Below are 18,536 nucleotides of genomic sequence, written 5' to 3' on the forward strand. Positions count from 1 at the left end.
TCTGTCGACAGGGAGAGAGAGAAAGAGAGAGAGAGAGGGGGGGAGGAAGAGGGACAGGAAGAGGAGCGGATACAGAGCGGAGGGAGAACGAGGTCTGCCGCGATAAATTCGCGCTATATTTTTCACGGCGGTACCATCTCGTGCTTCCACGTCCTCATAACCGGCACAAATTGCGCAAAAATACTGTCACGTATAAATTGCGGCGAAATCGGCGCGCGCGCCGACAAGTCCGGTACTCTCCCGGATCTAATTTGAGCGAAAGCCTTTCCCGTTCTCTCCTCTGTCTCCGCCCTTTCCTTATATCGTATACAAGCGCGTCCGATACGACGAGTCTCCGGGTACATCTTTAACCCTTCTACTACCATCGAGGAAAATTACGAAATTACCCTGGACTCGCCTTTCCGTCGTATCTTAATCTTAATTAAATAATTTCAATCTCTACGTATTTATCTTGATTTATTTTGTGTCCCCTTTGTGTGTTTTTTGTTTCCTTTATACTTTCACGAATTCTAATCTAAAATTAATCTACGTAACTTGCATTGTTTCTAAGTTGTTGAAACGTACAGATGAAAATATGTCAGGCATCGATATAAATTATTTAATTACAGTGCAAGTTTATGCGAAGAATTATGTATTATGGAGACAGAGATTACAATTTTTGTTAACAGACAAGGATTAAGAGAGTATTGCTTGCGATGCATTAATATTCACGATGACAAAACCTATCGATACGAATTTCGATACAATATAGCTTTCTATAGAGTTCTTTTGTAAAAAGGTTTCCGAAGTTGAGTGATATTCAGTGCATTCGAACTGTTCGGGAGTCGTCGGTCTAAGGGGAGGAAACTTTGGAGAACAAGCCGCGATCAATTATCTGCACCTATGTCGCGGGGAACTTTTGAACTTTCCGAATCGCCGTATCTATCCCGCTTTTCTATTTGCTGATATTTCAGCCGCGATAAAGGGTCCGCGGTATGGTCTAGACCGGCCGAGTCGATAAAGGAATCTATTACCGTCGAAAGAAGAGCGACGGAGGGAAGGGTTGCAGGGAGGAAAGAGCGAGATCCAGGGGAGATGCCACTGGCTCTGCGAATCTCTCAAGATTTTTCAGCTTTCCCGGCTATTACAATACGACGTTTCTTTATCTGCACGACGATGCCGCGAATGTCAGAGCGCGGGCGAGAGGGTGGATTCCTCCGTCGCTCGCTTTCGCTAGAGATTGGTAGTTTTTCCCGGACTTTATTGGTAGCGCATTGCCGGGATGCACTGGCAGTTACCGGCGAGCGAGCGTTAATATTGACCGCTAGTTTTCGATAGCACCCATCGCAGGGTCGCGGAATTGGATTTATGATATACAGTGACGGAGGAGACGGACGATCGCACGAGTATTTCGGATTAAATCCTGCGAGAACCCGCCTCGCGAGACGATCGTCTTCCTCGTTTACTTTCCGATGAACTCGATATCGGTATCGATATCGGTAAGAAGCGAGATCAAGTAGATTGTGCGATTCGGCAAAATTCTCGAATAAAAAGGAAGCGTAATTTTTTTCAACCTCTGATATTTTAGCTCGAGTTATTCTATTGTACCGCGAAAGGTTTACTTTACATTCCGGAATATTGAAGCAATTCCGAGAAAGTGAATTATCTCGTGGTCGTTGCAGTCTTCCACAATAAAAATTTCTGTCCGCGTAAGTTTCTACCAATGAAAACTGTTGCCAATATAAAAATCTCTATCATAATATAAACATTCGCGCAGCTATAAATTTGCGATTGTAATCTTCGTCCAATACTGGGATTCCTTTCGCAAATTCTGATCCGGACAAGATATTGCTCGTTTCATTTCAGGAAAGTCACTCCTTTCAATTTTCCGTCCATTACGCGAGTCCCGAATCACGATTTTCTCGAGAGGGGACGTTGTTCGTTAACATTCGGTTTAAAGAAACGCGTGTGGCGAGAGCTGCGTACAATCGCGCCGATGAAACTTACGCAAACGTGGTTTCCCGAAGGAAGACTTCAAGAGAGCCGCCGAATCGCGGAATTCTCGTCCACTACGAGTTTCGGCGAGGCAAGATGACCCTTCCTCCCTCGATTTCCCGCAGCGGGGAAATCGAGAGGAAACTGATTGGAGCTGTTAACGTAAATACGCGAATGGATGTACGCGATCGGAAATCGGGATTAGTGAATTGGCTCACTGTTTCTCCCCTACATATCTTCCCTGTGGTAGACAGAGAAAGAAAGCTCCCCGCGTTTCCTCCCGTTCCCGCTTCTCATCGTTCTTCCCCCGAAAACCATTGTTTCGCCTTCTCGATCTCTGCCGCTCTATCTCGATATCTTGTTCGTTTCCTCCTTTCTCTCCGGCGCTTTTCCGCTTCACCACCGAACGAATTGAGCGCTCATACGCCGTTCGATCTTACATTTGGCCGGCAGTCTGGATTTCTGATTTGAGTGCTCGCAATTTTCGGGCGGGCGAATCCGCTTTATGCCGCTCTCGTCCGAGAGATTGTCGGTCTCTTTGTGAATTAACTGAACCTCTTTTGCTCGTAGTCGTGGCAATTTGCGCGGCCGCCTCTCGCCACCGCTTCTCCGCCAATTGGTGGAAAATTATTCCCGTATTAGCGTGAACATCATTCTCTGCAAGAATTAGACGATAAGGATATAATACAATAATTATAAATTTTCACGATCGATGCGATTATCGGCGTGCATGCACAGCGATCGCGATCGCTGTAAAGACCGTGTACCGTGCCGTGTGCGTGTGCGCAAGTCTGCATTTACCGCAGGGAAGTTGAAGCAATAAAAGAAAAATGAAAGAAGGCATGATAACACGAAATATAAATAACATCCATTTTTTGCTTAATCAACGTAGGAGATTCCGTGCGCGATAGAAAAAGAGATTGACGTCACTTCAAATTCAAGAAAAATCACAAAGCGAAAAGATGAAGGGCCCTCTCGGTGTAAAAGGGAAGTCTTGCCGTGCCAAGACTTGTAACGGATCACCTTTACGTCAGCACGTGAGGCGAGTAGCTCAACTAAAGTGCACGCAGGTAGGTGGTTCGTGGGTGTGTGTATGTACGTGTGCGCATACGTGTTTCAGCAAGTGCACACTCGATCCCGCTTCGATCGTTCGGCAAATGCTTTTTACGAAATTGGGCTCGTCAATGGGATTGAATTAATGTAGACCGAGAGAGAAAGAGAGAGAGATACATGCGCGGATTGGTGGGATGGTCTTGTTGGCAGTCTTCTTGGATATGATCGGTTCTCGGTCACCATCTAATCACCTGAGATCACAAAAGTCGTCGTCGTCGTCGATTGTAAAACAATGTCGCTTCTCTTTTGCGAGCTGCGCGTTCTACGCTTGCAATCGCTGCCAAACTTTCAATTGATTGTTATTACTAAACATGGACGCGACCACTAAAGAATGACGATTCGTTAAATCGCGGAGTAAATCGAGCCAAATGAAATTGAAGAGCTCGGTGCAATAATAATGTAGGTATCGCTCTACTTTAGAAAACATACAATCCAAACTTAATTTTTTGCTTTCAATTTCATTTCAATTTAATTTGCTTTCAGATTAATTTCATGAAATTATTTATATTAGATTATATTCTTAAGATAGATATAACGGACGTTAATTGACATTGATTTTAAGATTAATTGTTTAAAGAGTACAGTTTTGTCGAACAGATCTAATTCTAATGCTGCAATTATCGGCGTATGAATATATTATCGTTATCTCTCAAGCATTGTTATGAGATTTCTTTGCGGCGCAGTAGTGGTCATCATATAAGACATGCGCGCGGTCTTGGCATGCCTCTAAACCGCACTTTGGTAACTTCACGTCCTTTTTGATAAGGGCGACTTTCAGTAAACGAGATATGCTATGACAAGATAAAAACCACGTCCGTAAAAATTGATGTAGGGCTCTGTTTCCTTCTACGATTACATGGCTATCTGTAATTGTTTGCTATCTATAATCGTTTCCTGTCACGCGCGGATTAGAAATCCTGTTATGACATTGCGGAGCGCAGTGAGTTATTTCACGTAATATGTCAAATAGCTGGAACCATTGTTTGATGGAATCATTTTTCTCTAATAAATTGACGCTATTTGGGTACTTCGAATGCTGTATTTGAATACTTTCACGTAAAACACATAAGACACAAAAAATATTATTAAATATATAATTTATATATCATTTACAGCCTGTAATATTCATATTATTTTGATCGTACATTGATGATAGTCTTTCCATTGTGCCCAGTTTTGTTTTTTGTAATTAGCACTTTGCTTTAGGCTTACATTTATTAGATATGGAAAAGGACTCTATTTTTCTCTTAGTTACATTTCTAGTTGTTCTGTCTCTTTCCACACTTTTAATGGTACGATGGAAATGACGCATGCAGATTGCGAACTGCGAATGCATGTTGAATCATCGAAGCTCGGCGATCGAGACAAATCGCTCGTTTCAGGCCGGACCTAATTCCTTTCCGTCCACGCGCGCATTAAGAATTAAAGCTTCCGTGCTTGTACTTGCCTAACGATCGTGATTTATTATTCAAGCCGTCTCTTTCCTTGGCCACCGCCGCCGATCATCATCGCAAATTCTCTGTGACGAGCGATGTGCTCGCTCGTTTCCGCGTTCCGCGTATTGGAAAGGCCATTTGCAATCTGTCGAAACTGGAATGTAATTGATCGCCGGTAAGAATACCGTGTTCATTTCACAAGCGCATTGTGAAACGCGATATTATGCACGAACCAGAAGCGCGACGTGTCTTTTATCAGTAGCGAGTTTAGAGCTATATGTAAATCTTTATGTCTTAAGAGAGAGTTATCTTAAGAGGGAGTGTGTTCGATAGATGTAAATCAGTATATTCCTAATATCAGTATGCGCATCATTCGTTTGCTTTTACCCTTAGATGGGCTCGAGCATCGGGGAAATTCTTGTAGCTACTATTTATGAAATCGTAACCGGTATCTCTCGAGACCGAGAGATAAGACGTTCTAAGGACAATTGTCAAAGTGATGGCATAAAGTTCGCGTTTAGTGCTAGCTCTTCGGGCTAGCATCGCTGCTGTTTGCCAGACACCCCGCGTTCCATGTCGGCCTTCAAGACTCACAATTAATCGCGCCCGCTGGCGTTTTGCTGATTTCGGCGTTCCTTATCATGCGTATTCTGACCGACGATGTGCCGACGAACGTTGCGCAAAGACGAGTATATGCGCTTCGTAAATTGCGCGTTATACAGCCCATTCGAGTGTGAGATAACCACTCGCCTCTTGCTCTCATCTCCATCGCGTTCCTTTCGCTCCTGGACGATGAGGGCTGTTTCCGCGCGGGTTTATAGGGATTTTGGACGAAAGTGCCAAGCTTTATCGGCGACCAAAAGTTACAGTCGGAACTTGAAGATGGAGCAAAGGTCACGGAGCTCGTTTCGTATTTTCTTGCCTCACGCGACTCTGCCGAGGTGATCTTTATCTCGAAACTCGTCAGTCGATCAAATGTCTCTGCCCAAATGGTGCCCTGCTTGCGATACAAGCGCGAAATTTAATTAGACATTGTCGGAGATGATCGATGTTGAAATATCCTTAGCTTCAGCCCCATATTATGCGTACAATTCTGATTAACGTCAAAAGATCATCGACTGGCTTTGCCAATCTTAGTTTTCCTGCTAGAGGTTCACTTAAAATAGAAAAGCCCCAATAATTCTTTTAGTTTAAAACTAAAATTAGTTCATAAAGAGACATTGTATCTCCCCCGAGATATTAGTCTTCTAAATCTAGTGTAATCCCTCGCGAAAGCGGCGGTTCGATGGAAAAATCAGAATAGTGGCGCCGAAAATGTCTTCATCTTCGGAGCGTAGCGCCGATAAAGACGGGCAGATGATGGGGTTGTAAACTCCCGCCGTATAGCCCGCGACTGCACCACTGGAATGGCTGATCGCCCCATCGGAGGGAGAAAAAGTCTGCGCCCCTAGAGCACGCGAAACTGCCACGCTTGGGGATTGAAGGCGAAAGGAGCCCGGCGCTGGCGATCGTAAAGGCACCCCGTCGGCGTGATACTGTCCGAACCGCTTCTTAGACTTGTCGATAAATACTTTTGACTTCCCGGGTATCGCATAGTCTGACAAAGACAATCGATCAAGTTTGAGAGGACTATCACGGGCAGTAAAGATAGAACTACGCCAAATCGAGATAAAAATAACGTATGTATCTCGGATTTATATCGCGGAACTCATTCGCGACTGGCTAATTTCGGCGGATTTGTCAAAATCGAAAACCACCATGGCAATCAGAACGAAGAGTACGTATCGGTGAAACTTTACGCTGATTTATACTGTTGGATATATCGTTCGGATCATAGTATTACCTATGTTATATCCCTACAGCGTAAGCGCAACTTACATGCTAGATATCGTTGTCCATTGACGTTGGTTGCCTTTTTGCAGGTTGATATTGAAAGGGATGTATTGTGGGAGTGAACGCAGCGAACACGACGCATCGTGAAGACGAGCTATTTCTTTCGGGCAGTAAAGAATGCATTGCGTATTTACATCGCGTATATTTCCACGTTATAAATTTTCGGACGTTAAAATACAATGATGCACCGGGTACATGTCAGCCGTCCAAGTAAATTGAACGTAACAGCCCGATGATAAATATCTCGTGATCGTATATATCGTTCGCTAAATTGTCGTAAAAATTTATGAAAAGATATTCATTATGCAAAATAATTTTTCAACCGACTATTTATTTGTAAACGAACAATCTGCAACTGTGTTTCAGAACCGTGACTTTACAAAACGATAAAATGCCGTAGCGCGTATCCGCGAAAGTTCCTCTGGTGGTACTTCACATCGACTTCCGCCTGTCTCGTTCGCGATATAATGGCCGTTTTAAGAAAAGCCATTTTTATTTATCGCACGCCATATCTACGTGCGTGCTCTCCGGATCTAAAAGCATCCTTCGGCGCGCAACCGTTTCGCCGGGTCTCGCATCGAGAGACGAAGACGAAAGGAAATTGTTATCGCTTCGCGACACGGATACTTTCGTATTAGGGTAGAAGCTTTTCGAAATTTTTCGGAAGACCGGATTGCTACGCCCGTAGCCGATTCAATTTGCCTAATGAAGAAGGAGGGACGCCGAAGAACTATAAAGCGTGGCTTCTATGATTCACTCTTCGAATTGATTTTTTCGTACGATACTCTCCGTACTCTCGTACACATGTCATACGATAGTACGGATGTTATTTCGTCGTGAATATAGATAGAGGATATATCCTACCGAACATGATAAATGCACCATGTAGTTTATACTGAATGGCGTTCGGATTTACAATGGTTTACAACAAATTTTGTATAATTTTATTTGGTTATAGATGCACTGTTCGAATAGTTTCGCGAATTGCTAATGCGCTTAAGTGTCGCAAATACATGTTTTCGAAACCTTTTCTCTATTATTACATTACATTCTACAAGATAAATTTTTCAATAATTACAATTTTTATCTTTATCATGAAATGATAAAATTGTTTAGAAAAGCGCAATTAACGAACTTGGCATTTAATTCGGGAACTTGATTCTATAATGCACATTTCTTCAAAAAACGTCTTCTATTTTCTTGTATTGTCATTTTATTATACATATATGCATAATGTTATTCTTTCTGTTTGCAGAATTCTATTCGTCACAATCTGTCGCTACACAGCAGGTTCATGCGGGTGCAGAACGAGGGCACCGGTAAGAGTTCTTGGTGGATGATCAATCGCGATGCCAAGCCGGGGAAATCCGCCCGTCGCAGGTAAGTTTGGATTGCCGATGATCTGTCTGCCTTTCGGTCTCTTGACTGTGAACCGCCGAAAATGCCCGTGTGCCGTGCTTGTGCAGGGCCACTACTATGGAGAGCACCGGAAGTCTAGAGAAGCGACGTGGACGCTCAAAGAAAATCGCTGAGGCCGTAAGGAACGGCGCGCTGATGCCCGAGTCTACGTCCAGTCCCAGCAGCAGCGTCGGTGAAGGTTTGGACCTATTCCCGGACAGTCCTCGACCTGCCGCCGGATTCCAGCTCTCGTCCGATTTCCGGTACGTTACCGGGGTTTAATGCACTCGTATAATTGGAAGTAAAATATATGGAATTTGCAGAGTATACGGAAGATTTTAAAAGCGATTTTTACATATAATATGAAAGAGCGGTCTCTTTACATATCCACTTTTTTGTGAGCTATCTAGTTATAATAGGAATCGAATGGAATTAATTAAATGAGGTTTTCAACTTTGAGAGAACCCGAACTTCGCCAATATTAGTGAAAGAAAGAAATGGCACGATTTGTAGATAAACATACGTACAGAAATTGAATGTGAATATGTACATACACACGTACATGTATTATATGGGAAGGTCTGCGTTATGAATTTCAAAAGTTAAAAAGATATTAATTATGAATACATCTGTATGTATCAGAATAATGCATAGTATAAGGCGAAACGAAGTATTTCTCTTATTCAAGTCCTCGCGCATCGAGCAACGCTTCTTCCTGTGGCCGGTTGAGTCCCATCCTAGCAGTTTTCGGAGAACCAGACTGGACACCGACTTACGCGCCTTCCTACAGCCCGGACCAACAATTAGGTACATATTTAGCAGTAATCTCCTCCATTCTTTCTTTGCTACATCACTTTTATCTTGATGTTATATTGGTTATTTTTAAGAATCATCGATGTTGTTTGTTCTTCTTTTTTTGCTGCATAATCGAGTATGCTTCCAGAAAGTTATAAATATTTGGCAGGATATTAATAAACAGCGTCGCGTATACCGTACATCGTAAATTATTTATACAGCAATGTTTGTGACAGAACTTTATCATCCTACTCGCGGAATTAGTAGCAAAGCAAAATCAATCCTGCTTTCGATTTATTAACCCCTCTTGCTGGATACGCGATTAATACGTGGCGCGTTGTGCTCGACAGCAGATGCGATCCTAGCAGGCAACCTGGCGGAGACGATGAAACTAGAGCCCTACCAAATCTACCAGACATCACCGCCGGCCAACCATCAGCAGCAAACCGGTCCGCCGCCGCCTTACTACGAAGCGCAGTACCAGAGGAACAACGGCCTACACACCCCATCGTCCGCATCCTACGGCCTGCCACCTACCCCGCAGCCCGTCAATCAGCAGAGATGCCCGATCCATGGTCTGCAACCGTGCGCCTGTCAGATGGTGAGTCCGAAATTTCTAGCGAATTTTTTGCGCGGGAACCCAGCGATCCAAATTCACTACAAAGGAGGACGTCGGCGTTTTTATGTTGCGCATGTTCGGCCTGGCAATGTTGCAAAATCAATAAGGATCGCGATATATATTTTACACATACGTGGTACCTCTCCTGCAAACAGAAAGACTGGCATCAAGCGGCGATATGCGTTACAGTAGATATCACGCGGTTTTGCTGAAATGATTAAATATAATTTAATGGAAGGATATTGTCGAATGGGAAATCTTTCCTTCGTGGAAATGCAACTCGCTATTTTCTACGATGCGCTCAGTATTTTTACTACGATGTTTTTGTTGACTTATGTGAAAAGATTTGCGGCCGTGCGGTGGAAGCTTATTTACATTTCATTACCGAAACTGGCTTAAAAAAGCATCATACGCTTATGGAATTGTATTGTTACGTATTTTCGATAACGGTACAATTGCGAACGCACCGTTGTTGGACCATGCTTGTCGGACATCTACCTGCCGTATAATTGCTTAATTCTCGAGAAATTAAATTTTTATTATGACAAAGCGGTTGCTTCATTTACTTATATTAATTATTTTACCGTTATGAAATATGCACGTCACACTTTTCCAAAAAGCGGGCCAGAATTTCCATTTTACGAGATTCATTACATTTCTAGTGAATTATAGCAGATATGAACTACAGTAAACACGAAAATCAATATTTATACCAATAAATTTGGCGCTAGTATATTTTACGGCGTAAACAGTCGCATGGGAATATACGTGCCATATAGTATATAAGTCAAAAATATTTGCACATAGTAAATTATGCGTATAGTAAATTATGTTAATCAATAACATGGCGATCACTTTGGCCTTACCTTTATCACTCTGCTTCTCTTTTGCGAATATTCGATGATCAGAACCTGAGCCCCGTGTCCGGCATGTCTCCATCGTATCAGCAGAGCGAGCCCAGTCCCACGACGTTGGGTAACAATCAGCAACAGACTTTGCAGTACATGATTCAGACGCAACAGCGTCAACAGCAACAACAGCGTCAGCAGCAGCAACAGCAGCAGCATCAACAGCAGCAGCAACCAACGCAGACTGGACCAGCTGGTCCCAGTCCGCCCAACACGCCAACACCGTGCCTCTCTACACCCAGTACCATGATGGGTCAGTTGATGATGGGTACGCTCGATCATTCCGTCCTCCTTGATGACCTCAACATTAACATCGAGATGCAGGACAGCTACGACTCTAACGTCGAGGACGTAAGTCTGGCCATGTTTCGTCTACTACTACTGCCACAGCTATTTTCTCGTCTATTATTACGTCAACACGTTCACTAAAATTTTCTGAGATATTTTAATAAGTTTTATAGATTAGATTTGACTGTTTTATTAAATCTTTTTATTAACAATTTTTATATTACGTGAAATTTTATTTTTGCGTGAATCGTAATATAAATAGAGCTTAAATGTGAAGTCTTAATCTTTTTCATCATAAGATCATATCAAGTCTTATTTTTTTTATTTTCGAAACTTTATACATATTTTCTAACATTATTTCGATAAACTTTTATTTCTCAAATTTAAATAACAATATATAAAAATATTGTATGCTTTAGCATACCTACATCTTCGCATGATAAACTCATGAAATCATAGAAAATCAAACAATTATTCCATAAAATAATTTTGTGACTTAAAAGATATTTGATAAGGATTGTTGCTGATCTTTCACAAAGATGCAATTCGACTATTGCAAATTGCAGGAGCTCAAGCACGAGCTGTCGATGCTCGGCACGCTGGACTTCAACTTTCAGCAAGGCGTAATGGACACCATGCAGGTGAGCGACGGCAGTGTCGTCGGTCAGAACGGTGGCGTCGTGTCGCAGAATGCGGGCGTCGTCGTCGGCACGACGACAAGTAACGCGCCTGCAGGCGTCTACGTGAGCACGAATGCGGCGACTCCTGCCGCGACCCCTTCGTGGGTTCACTAGCAGTTAACCCCCCTGCCCTCAACACCCCCGTCGTCCTTGCCGATGCCGCCGTTGTCCGACGGATCATCGCGGGATAATTTCTGCGGGACTACTGAAGGGCAGCTTGTCGGTAAGTTTAAGAACCTTAAGAACCTTTCTGCTGGTATTATCAACGTCTAGTATCATTAACGTCGTATAATTGTCGTAATTTGACAAAGTATATTAATTAAATTGCATGTGTAGTCATTCTTAAATATCAAATCTATAGATAATCTTTGTGCTAAGTTTTTTAATTATGAAAAAGAGTTAATTGTAATAATCTACAAAAATATCTGGATATAATAAAAATGATCTGGATACAGATTTAAATAGAATTCAATTTCAAATGTCAAATATATAATCTATTTTCCAGAATCTATAAATATTTTATTTCTTATTATACTTAGTATAAAATTTATTATAATTGTATTAATTTGTGACCAATAACTGCACGATTTATTAAACTTTGTCGATTTTACGGAAATGGAGGAACCTTAATGAATTTCCTAAAGTAGAAATAGTTCAACTCAAATATATTATGTAATCGCGAAATAAGGAAAAGACATAAATCTGTGTCTTTCCCGCAAGATATTAAGATCGGCGGATCATTGCATCAACCCCGCGTGGCTAATTAATCGGCCAAAAATCCACTCGCGATATTTCGCGATCTTTCTCCTACGCCGCGCGTTTTCGATTGCGAAACTACGAAGGGAGGAAGATATCCGACGGATGCGAAGGGAGAATGAGACGGAGGGGAGGGAACGAGCTGGTCATTGATTGCTCCCTCGTGCACACCAAAATAATATTTGCATACTCGTGTCATAACAGTGCTCAGCCGTATGGTATTTAATAAATCGTTTCGGCGTTTCGTACCCCCGTTCCCCGATTCCCTCCGACTCGCCGTGCGCCCCGTCGTTCGTCGGTTTCGTACGTGTCGACACATTTATATAGCGATGACCCGTGTTCCGACGATGTTTTGTGCGAAATCGCTATTGACTTGGGTGCGATAACAATTACATCGCCGTGGGCCGCGAATTTTATGGAAAGCCTTAACACAATATTGCTGATCGCAATCGCGCGAAAACAGTCGCATTGTGTTTGACGAAGGAGCGAAGCGTCCAGCGAGCGCGAGAAAATATCCGCGCAGGATTTTCTCGCGAATCTCGAAGCTCGCGTCCGCGCAGAAACGGATTTGGGTAAACGCGAATAATTCAGTTTTCGTTTTGTATCGGCTAATGTAACTTCAACCAACTTCATCATATCCAACTTCAAAAAACACAGAAAACAGAGATATTGTGCAGGATTACAAAAAGGATAGCTTTGATTATCAATTACGTGTATACTTAATCTGAACATTGATTTTGCATAAATAAAAGTGAAAAGCAAAAATGATAAAAATATATCCATGTTAACACGTATGCCTCTGTGTTCCACAATTTGAGAAATAACTTTCTCTTCTGCCTCTCTGAAAGCCGAGCAAAAGTCGAGTATTCATTCGACTATTCACGCGCTTCTGATTCCTTCTACGTCATTTCCTGGAGTACTCGTTCGTGCTGCGCTCAAGTATTCGCGTCGCTTTGCGGCTGCGACCTTGGACGATTTATACGATATTACACTGGTAATCGCGTCCGTATAATGCGATCTGTCTCTTCTCTTTCGGCTGGCAGCCGGAGTGCTCCTATACGCGTAATGTAAAAGTCTTGCGGTAAAAATGAAAACGTTTTACCGTCCTTTTACGTGACGGTTCCTCTTTTCCACGCCTCGCTCTCCCGTGCTGTAAAAATGTAAGGCGATTTCTCGGGGAAAATCGCTTTGCCGTTAGTAGTTACCGCGTCGCAACAACGCGACTAAAATAATTCCCACTTCGCCACCGGTACCTTTTAATCTTTAGCACACGCACAAGTGTGGCGTGTAATTACAGCTTTATCCTCCCATCTCGTCGTCGTCATGGTTGTCGTCGTCGCGGTCGCCGTCGTCATCGTCGCGCTAATGGAGATAAAAATGCCATACGGATGTACGGATAAACGCTCGACGATATTAATGATGCACTGGTAATCGCGTTCTAGCGTGTGTTTTTCTCTGGCGGTGTAGTTGCAACTGCATGCTGGATGCTGTTGGCTTCCTCTGTCAGGCCACGCCGTTGCGTGATCGCTATGATGATCTCTTTCTCTCGAGTATCGCGAAGGGAAACGCCCAGAATGAAGCATACTTGTTCTTACCGATTCATTCATAAAGCAGTTCGCTGTGACACGCTTTAACGATAAGGTAGAAAGGAATAAAAAATAAAGGATTGCATTTAAAATTAATATTTAAAGAAATAAAATAGAAGGCAATTATTAAAGAAGTAAAACAGAGATCAAATTATGTTGGTAAGAATTGAAAATAAAATTAACAAAAATGTAAACAGCGTGAGAAGTTCATAATCGATTGAAAGAGTTTGTTTAATGGAATTCATATACGGGATTGGACGCAAACATGTATACATGTATCTCTGACTCGGTTGACGTTCGTCGATCTCGATTCGCGTCATTCTCGCCGCTCTTCCTCGGTCGCGCCATCATCGTCGAGCGGCAGCAAAGCGCAAAGCAGCAATGCAGACAGCTAGAAAAAATGACACGAGCGTTCGGCCACGCGAGCGGCTCATTTTTTCCTCTCGGAGAGCCTCTTTCGGCGATTGCACTCACATGACAGCCTACTTTGTTGTCCCTACCGGCGCGGATATTATTTACACGGCGGAATATCGGCCCGAGAGAGAGATATTAGCTTGCAGAAAAATATTTTTCAGAGCGACGAACGCGCGCACGAGCGGCGAAAAAATACCGCCCCCGGGTTTACGCCCCGGTATATTAACGCCTCCGGCGGACGTTCCGTAGTAGTTTGTTGTGCGTATGAAACCGGCATGCATGCCGATCTCCGTTAGTTCCGGGGGATCGATGTCTTTTTGTTACCTCTCTCTTCTTCCGCCGGTTCTCTCGCGCCCTTTTCCTCTCTTTCCATCTCTCTCCCTCTTTTTTTTTATCCGACTGTATATCCATTTACCGTCCAGCGAAAAGGGCATAAATTCGAGCGTCTGGATAAAACCGATACTGCCGGAGAGTGAAGCGCAGCGCGACGCGTAAGAAAGGCGCTTCGAGGCACGAACGTTTCAATGTGGTGGCGGTGTCGACGTCGGCATCGGCGCCGGCATCGGCGGTGGTTGCCGTGTGACGGTGACGAGAAAAATTTAACGGTAATTCTTCGTGCTCAAAAAATTTCTCCTGTCGTTCGTGAAAATATTTTCAATCATTTTAGCGGACTAAAATTTTACCCATAATAACACATTAAGAATCGATTTATGTATCGAGCTTATACAGTCTGGAGTCCGATCTGTGGCAATTGGCGTATTGCACGCATATTGTAAAAGATATATTTATTTTGTAGAGATAAAAACCGTTTGCGTTTTAATTAGAATCTTTTATTTTTTATTTATACTTGAAAATCAGATAACAATCAGAAAATCCACAATATCTCCGAAAGAAGTATTCTTTTTAAATTTAGGAAAAGAAAAATTTGAAACAGTATCACAAAAAAGGAGGATATCTACACTGAGAAAAAAATGTAATTGATCCAACGAAATGTCTTGTCACAGGGTGCCAACAAAATATATACTTATTTCAACAAGTTATATATTGAATCAAATATATAATTGTTGGTTTATAATTCTCATGTGTGTAATCCAAGAACTACATATTTGTTTCAATATATAACTTGTCGAAATAAGTATATATTTTGTTGGCACCCCGTGACAAGACATTTCGTTGGATCAATTACATTTTTTTCTCAATGTATGGCAGTACGGTCGAAGTTTATCACATGCAAGAAATAAATTCGATAATGCGAGGATGAAAAATCGCAAATCAGAAATAATCTTTATTCCATTTCCCATATCTGAGTATAATAATGAAACGCCATTCTTCTTTAGGAAGCAATTGTTAACGAGAAGGAGGTTGATAACGTGATAATCCGAGGATCGCTCCATTTTATTGTGCAACGATAAAGGAACGATCGGCCAAGTCCGGCCTTATCCCGCCATCGTCATCCTGTAAAACTACTCGCGAGAGTAGTCTGCCGGGCGGAAACTGCGGAACTGCGAGAAGCGTTCCTCATTAAACGAGTGCGCGCGCTCGGCGAAACTTTCGTCGTCCGAAATAACAATGGAGTCTCTCGAGCGCCGGATTATTTCGAGATCACACGGTACATGACTCTAATTGAACGACTTCCGGTCGGCGTCGCGCTAATGGAGAACAGATTTTCGGATCGTCCGCGCGCCGCTCGTAACTCGCGGTCGAAACTCGAAACTCGCTCGGTCCCTCGTACCCCCGATCGGTTCTCCTTCGCGAAAACTTCACGAAAGCTAAAATAAAAAGTACCTAGGGGAAAGAGCACGCGAAAGAGGGAGAAGGAAAGAAACGAAGAGGGAAGACAAAGGAGGGGAAATCTAAGGATGCAGCGATAGATCGAGTTAGAGCGTGTAGGTTGCGGGATGAGGCAGGGTGTGTGTCGCTCGTCCGACGAGGAAAGAAGCATGTCTCCCTCTTCCCCTCATCTTCCCCACTGTCGTTTCTTTCTCTTCTCTCCTCCACCAACTTTATAATTCTTGCGACGCTTTTGGGGAATGAGATTGTCGGCGGCGGGGGCGGATATGGGGGAGGCAGGGTGGCTAGGGGGTGACCGAGCTTTAAGGTAGTCCGCTGGCGCCAGTGACGTCTGCCGAATAGCTGCTGACTCCCAGACTTCTGCAGTTTCGGCTAAGTGGTTCCCTTTTGCCCCACTTGAGCGGCTGTGAGCGCGCACCTTCCTTCTCCAACCTCCCCATGCGGGAGCGCGCCTATTGGCGACAAGGGTTGTAGGATCGTTGATTTTCTATCGACCGCGAGAGCAGTCCGCAGGGAGCAGGGAGGTTTAGGACGACGAATAAGTCGGCGCTTTTCGCTGAGTAGTTTTTAGCCTCGTAGGTCAAGGTTTAGCAGTTTGCACGTGGCGAGGAATTGTTCTCTTTATTCGCAAGCAAGAATTCTTCTCTGTTGAAAGAAACAGTTTTATATTTTTAAATAATTTTAACAAATGTCTTTATAGCCGCCAATATTTTTATGTAATAATAGAAAATTATTGAAAATCTTATGGAAACTAAAATTATATAATTTAAGTTGAATTTAAACAAATTAATAATTATTGATGAATGGAAATTAGATAAGAAAAGCTGCATAAATAAATCTGACATGTCTATATTGTAGAATATATATCAGGCATGGTTAGCGCTGAAAATATAATGCTTAATTTGCATTTAATGATTAGCGACACCCTTGGTGAACCACACGAGAAACAACGTGCCACACGTGTCAAAATTTAATTACATTCTACAGACTGATGACTGACATAATTGAACGCCGAACAGTTAGTTCGTTAAAGTTTCGGGTAATGCTGGATTCTCGCCAGTGTTACATTAGTAAGCAAAAGAGTCTCGTGAATCATTTAATATCTTCGAATTCGCTTGTTAAAATCTCATAGAAGCTTCATCTTAGTGGTTTTATTGCGTCTTTAATTATTATGCAGAAACTATGATATTTCATAAAACAGAAAAATAAAATAGAGATCTCGTAACTTGAAGAGTTGTAATTTTCAACTGAAATAGCATTCGACAAGTGAAAAGACTAATGATGTAACATAGAGTATTTGATTGCAGTTTGGAATCTTTTCATCTGTAATTTATTAGTTGCAGAATCCGTGCATCTATTTTCCTTCGATATTGTGATTGCTATAACATCATCGTTTTCTTTGTGTTAAATACTTCTCTCTTATCATATTTTGATAGATGTGTTGCAATTTAATGATGCATTGTTGTGCCATTGACCTTGGGTGCGATTTTCTTAGATGAGTACTTCGGCAACTGGACGGCCATCTTTAATGACTATTATTAAGCTCGCAGGGGGATACATTACCGCCGCAGGACGACAATGCTCTTGGCTACGGCCAATTAATTTCCCCTGACCCAGAAAGGACTTGAACTGTATGTTTAGAATAGCCAATGCTACCAGGAAAACTGGCGGGGTGACACGGTTGTAGGCTGCGCGCGAAATCGCCGTTAGTGTCAGCGGGATGAATATAAAAGCAGCGGCGATACGTCTTCTCGACTGTGAAATTTAAGATGAATCGGTATGTTCTTGGCCGGCGTTCCACTTTTGGAAAGTTTTACTTGCTCCTTTTTCCAGAAGGACAAATGTAGTTTTGAATGCAATTGGATGGCGTCCCTGTTAAAGTATTTAGGTTGAGTTACGGCTGCGCGAGGTTTCGAGCAAGTTGACCAAACGAAACTCTTCAGACAGCTTTTAACGCGTCAGAAAGAAAATTAAAAATACTCACGAGATCTCACGAACGTCTGAGAAGAATGTAACGGATCAGAAAAGTTCCTGCCAAATCTGGAATTGGTCCACTTCAGAATGGTGTCTTTTCTTTGATCGTGCAACATAGTAATACCGCAAATGATCAACAACTGTTAGTAAGGAAATATCTCAGATATTGATTTTGTCATTTTTTTATATTCTTTTTGTTTACGTGCAATTATATTTAAAAAGTACACTTGCATTTTTATTTTACGTCTATCGAAACTTGAATTGGGAATAAACAGTCGCGGAATGTCGCTTATCACATCGATGTGTAAAGACCTGACCCTTTTAATTCTCAGACTGTGTGACGACTGTCGTGCTGCAGACGATCCGCCGCAAAAAACGTATGCATAAAAGAAACCTAACGCTTGTCCAAGACTTTCTTAACCCACTTTTCCGCGGAACCTGCGGCGCGGCACGAGCGATCGCGATCCCGATCCCAATTCCTCGATCGAACTGATCGATCCGGTCCGCCTTATCGATGAAAAACCGCGGTACGTTGTTCATCATTGCCATGAGGTCAAACAACTCGTTACAACAGTTTCTTGTTTTAATTATAATTATCTATATTCCCCGTCATTTTATAGTAGTATTTTATAATAAATAAGAGATCAGGACTGTACTGCAATTATTACTATTTGATTATAATTATAGATACAATATACTATAATATATATTATAATTATAATTATAATTATGTCCCGTTATTCGCTTTGATATCAATCATCGATTCGTTCAATTCGGAAAGGACACGCCGTTTCGGTGTCCACTTGACACTATCTGTTTCGATCATTCCACGCAATCTCTTCTGCTTTCGCTCCCGGAAGCGGTGGAAGCGATACTGTAACCAGGCGACCTCGAGGTTTTCTCCGTTAATA

At 42.5% G+C, this 18,536-nt stretch overlaps 1 protein-coding gene across 3 annotated transcripts in view; it reads left to right on the forward strand.

The window, feature by feature from the left end:
• The window catches only part of LOC105279112 (forkhead box protein O), a 152,591-nt gene that overhangs the window by 96,510 nt on the left and 37,545 nt on the right, over positions 1-18,536 (forward strand). For 2 of the 3 annotated variants that reach the window (XR_002193254.2, XR_002193255.2), the window contains exons 2-7: positions 7,672-7,796; positions 7,883-8,077; positions 8,503-8,621; positions 8,960-9,210; positions 10,137-10,487; positions 10,991-11,327. Coding sequence is in view for 1 of the 3 variants with exons in the window: in XM_020031561.2 (XP_019887120.2) it covers positions 7,672-7,796; positions 7,883-8,077; positions 8,503-8,621; positions 8,960-9,210; positions 10,137-10,487; positions 10,991-11,218 (1,269 nt within the window). In the remaining 2 variants the exon portion in view is untranslated. Of the gene's footprint in view, positions 1-7,671; positions 7,797-7,882; positions 8,078-8,502; positions 8,622-8,959; positions 9,211-10,136; positions 10,488-10,990; positions 13,635-18,536 lie in introns of those variants that run through there. The other variant, XM_020031561.2, reaches the window with a different exon arrangement.

Source organism: Ooceraea biroi, chromosome 6, assembly GCF_003672135.1.
Source record: "Ooceraea biroi isolate clonal line C1 chromosome 6, Obir_v5.4, whole genome shotgun sequence".
Classification (NCBI taxonomy): Eukaryota; Metazoa; Arthropoda; class Insecta; order Hymenoptera; family Formicidae; genus Ooceraea; species Ooceraea biroi.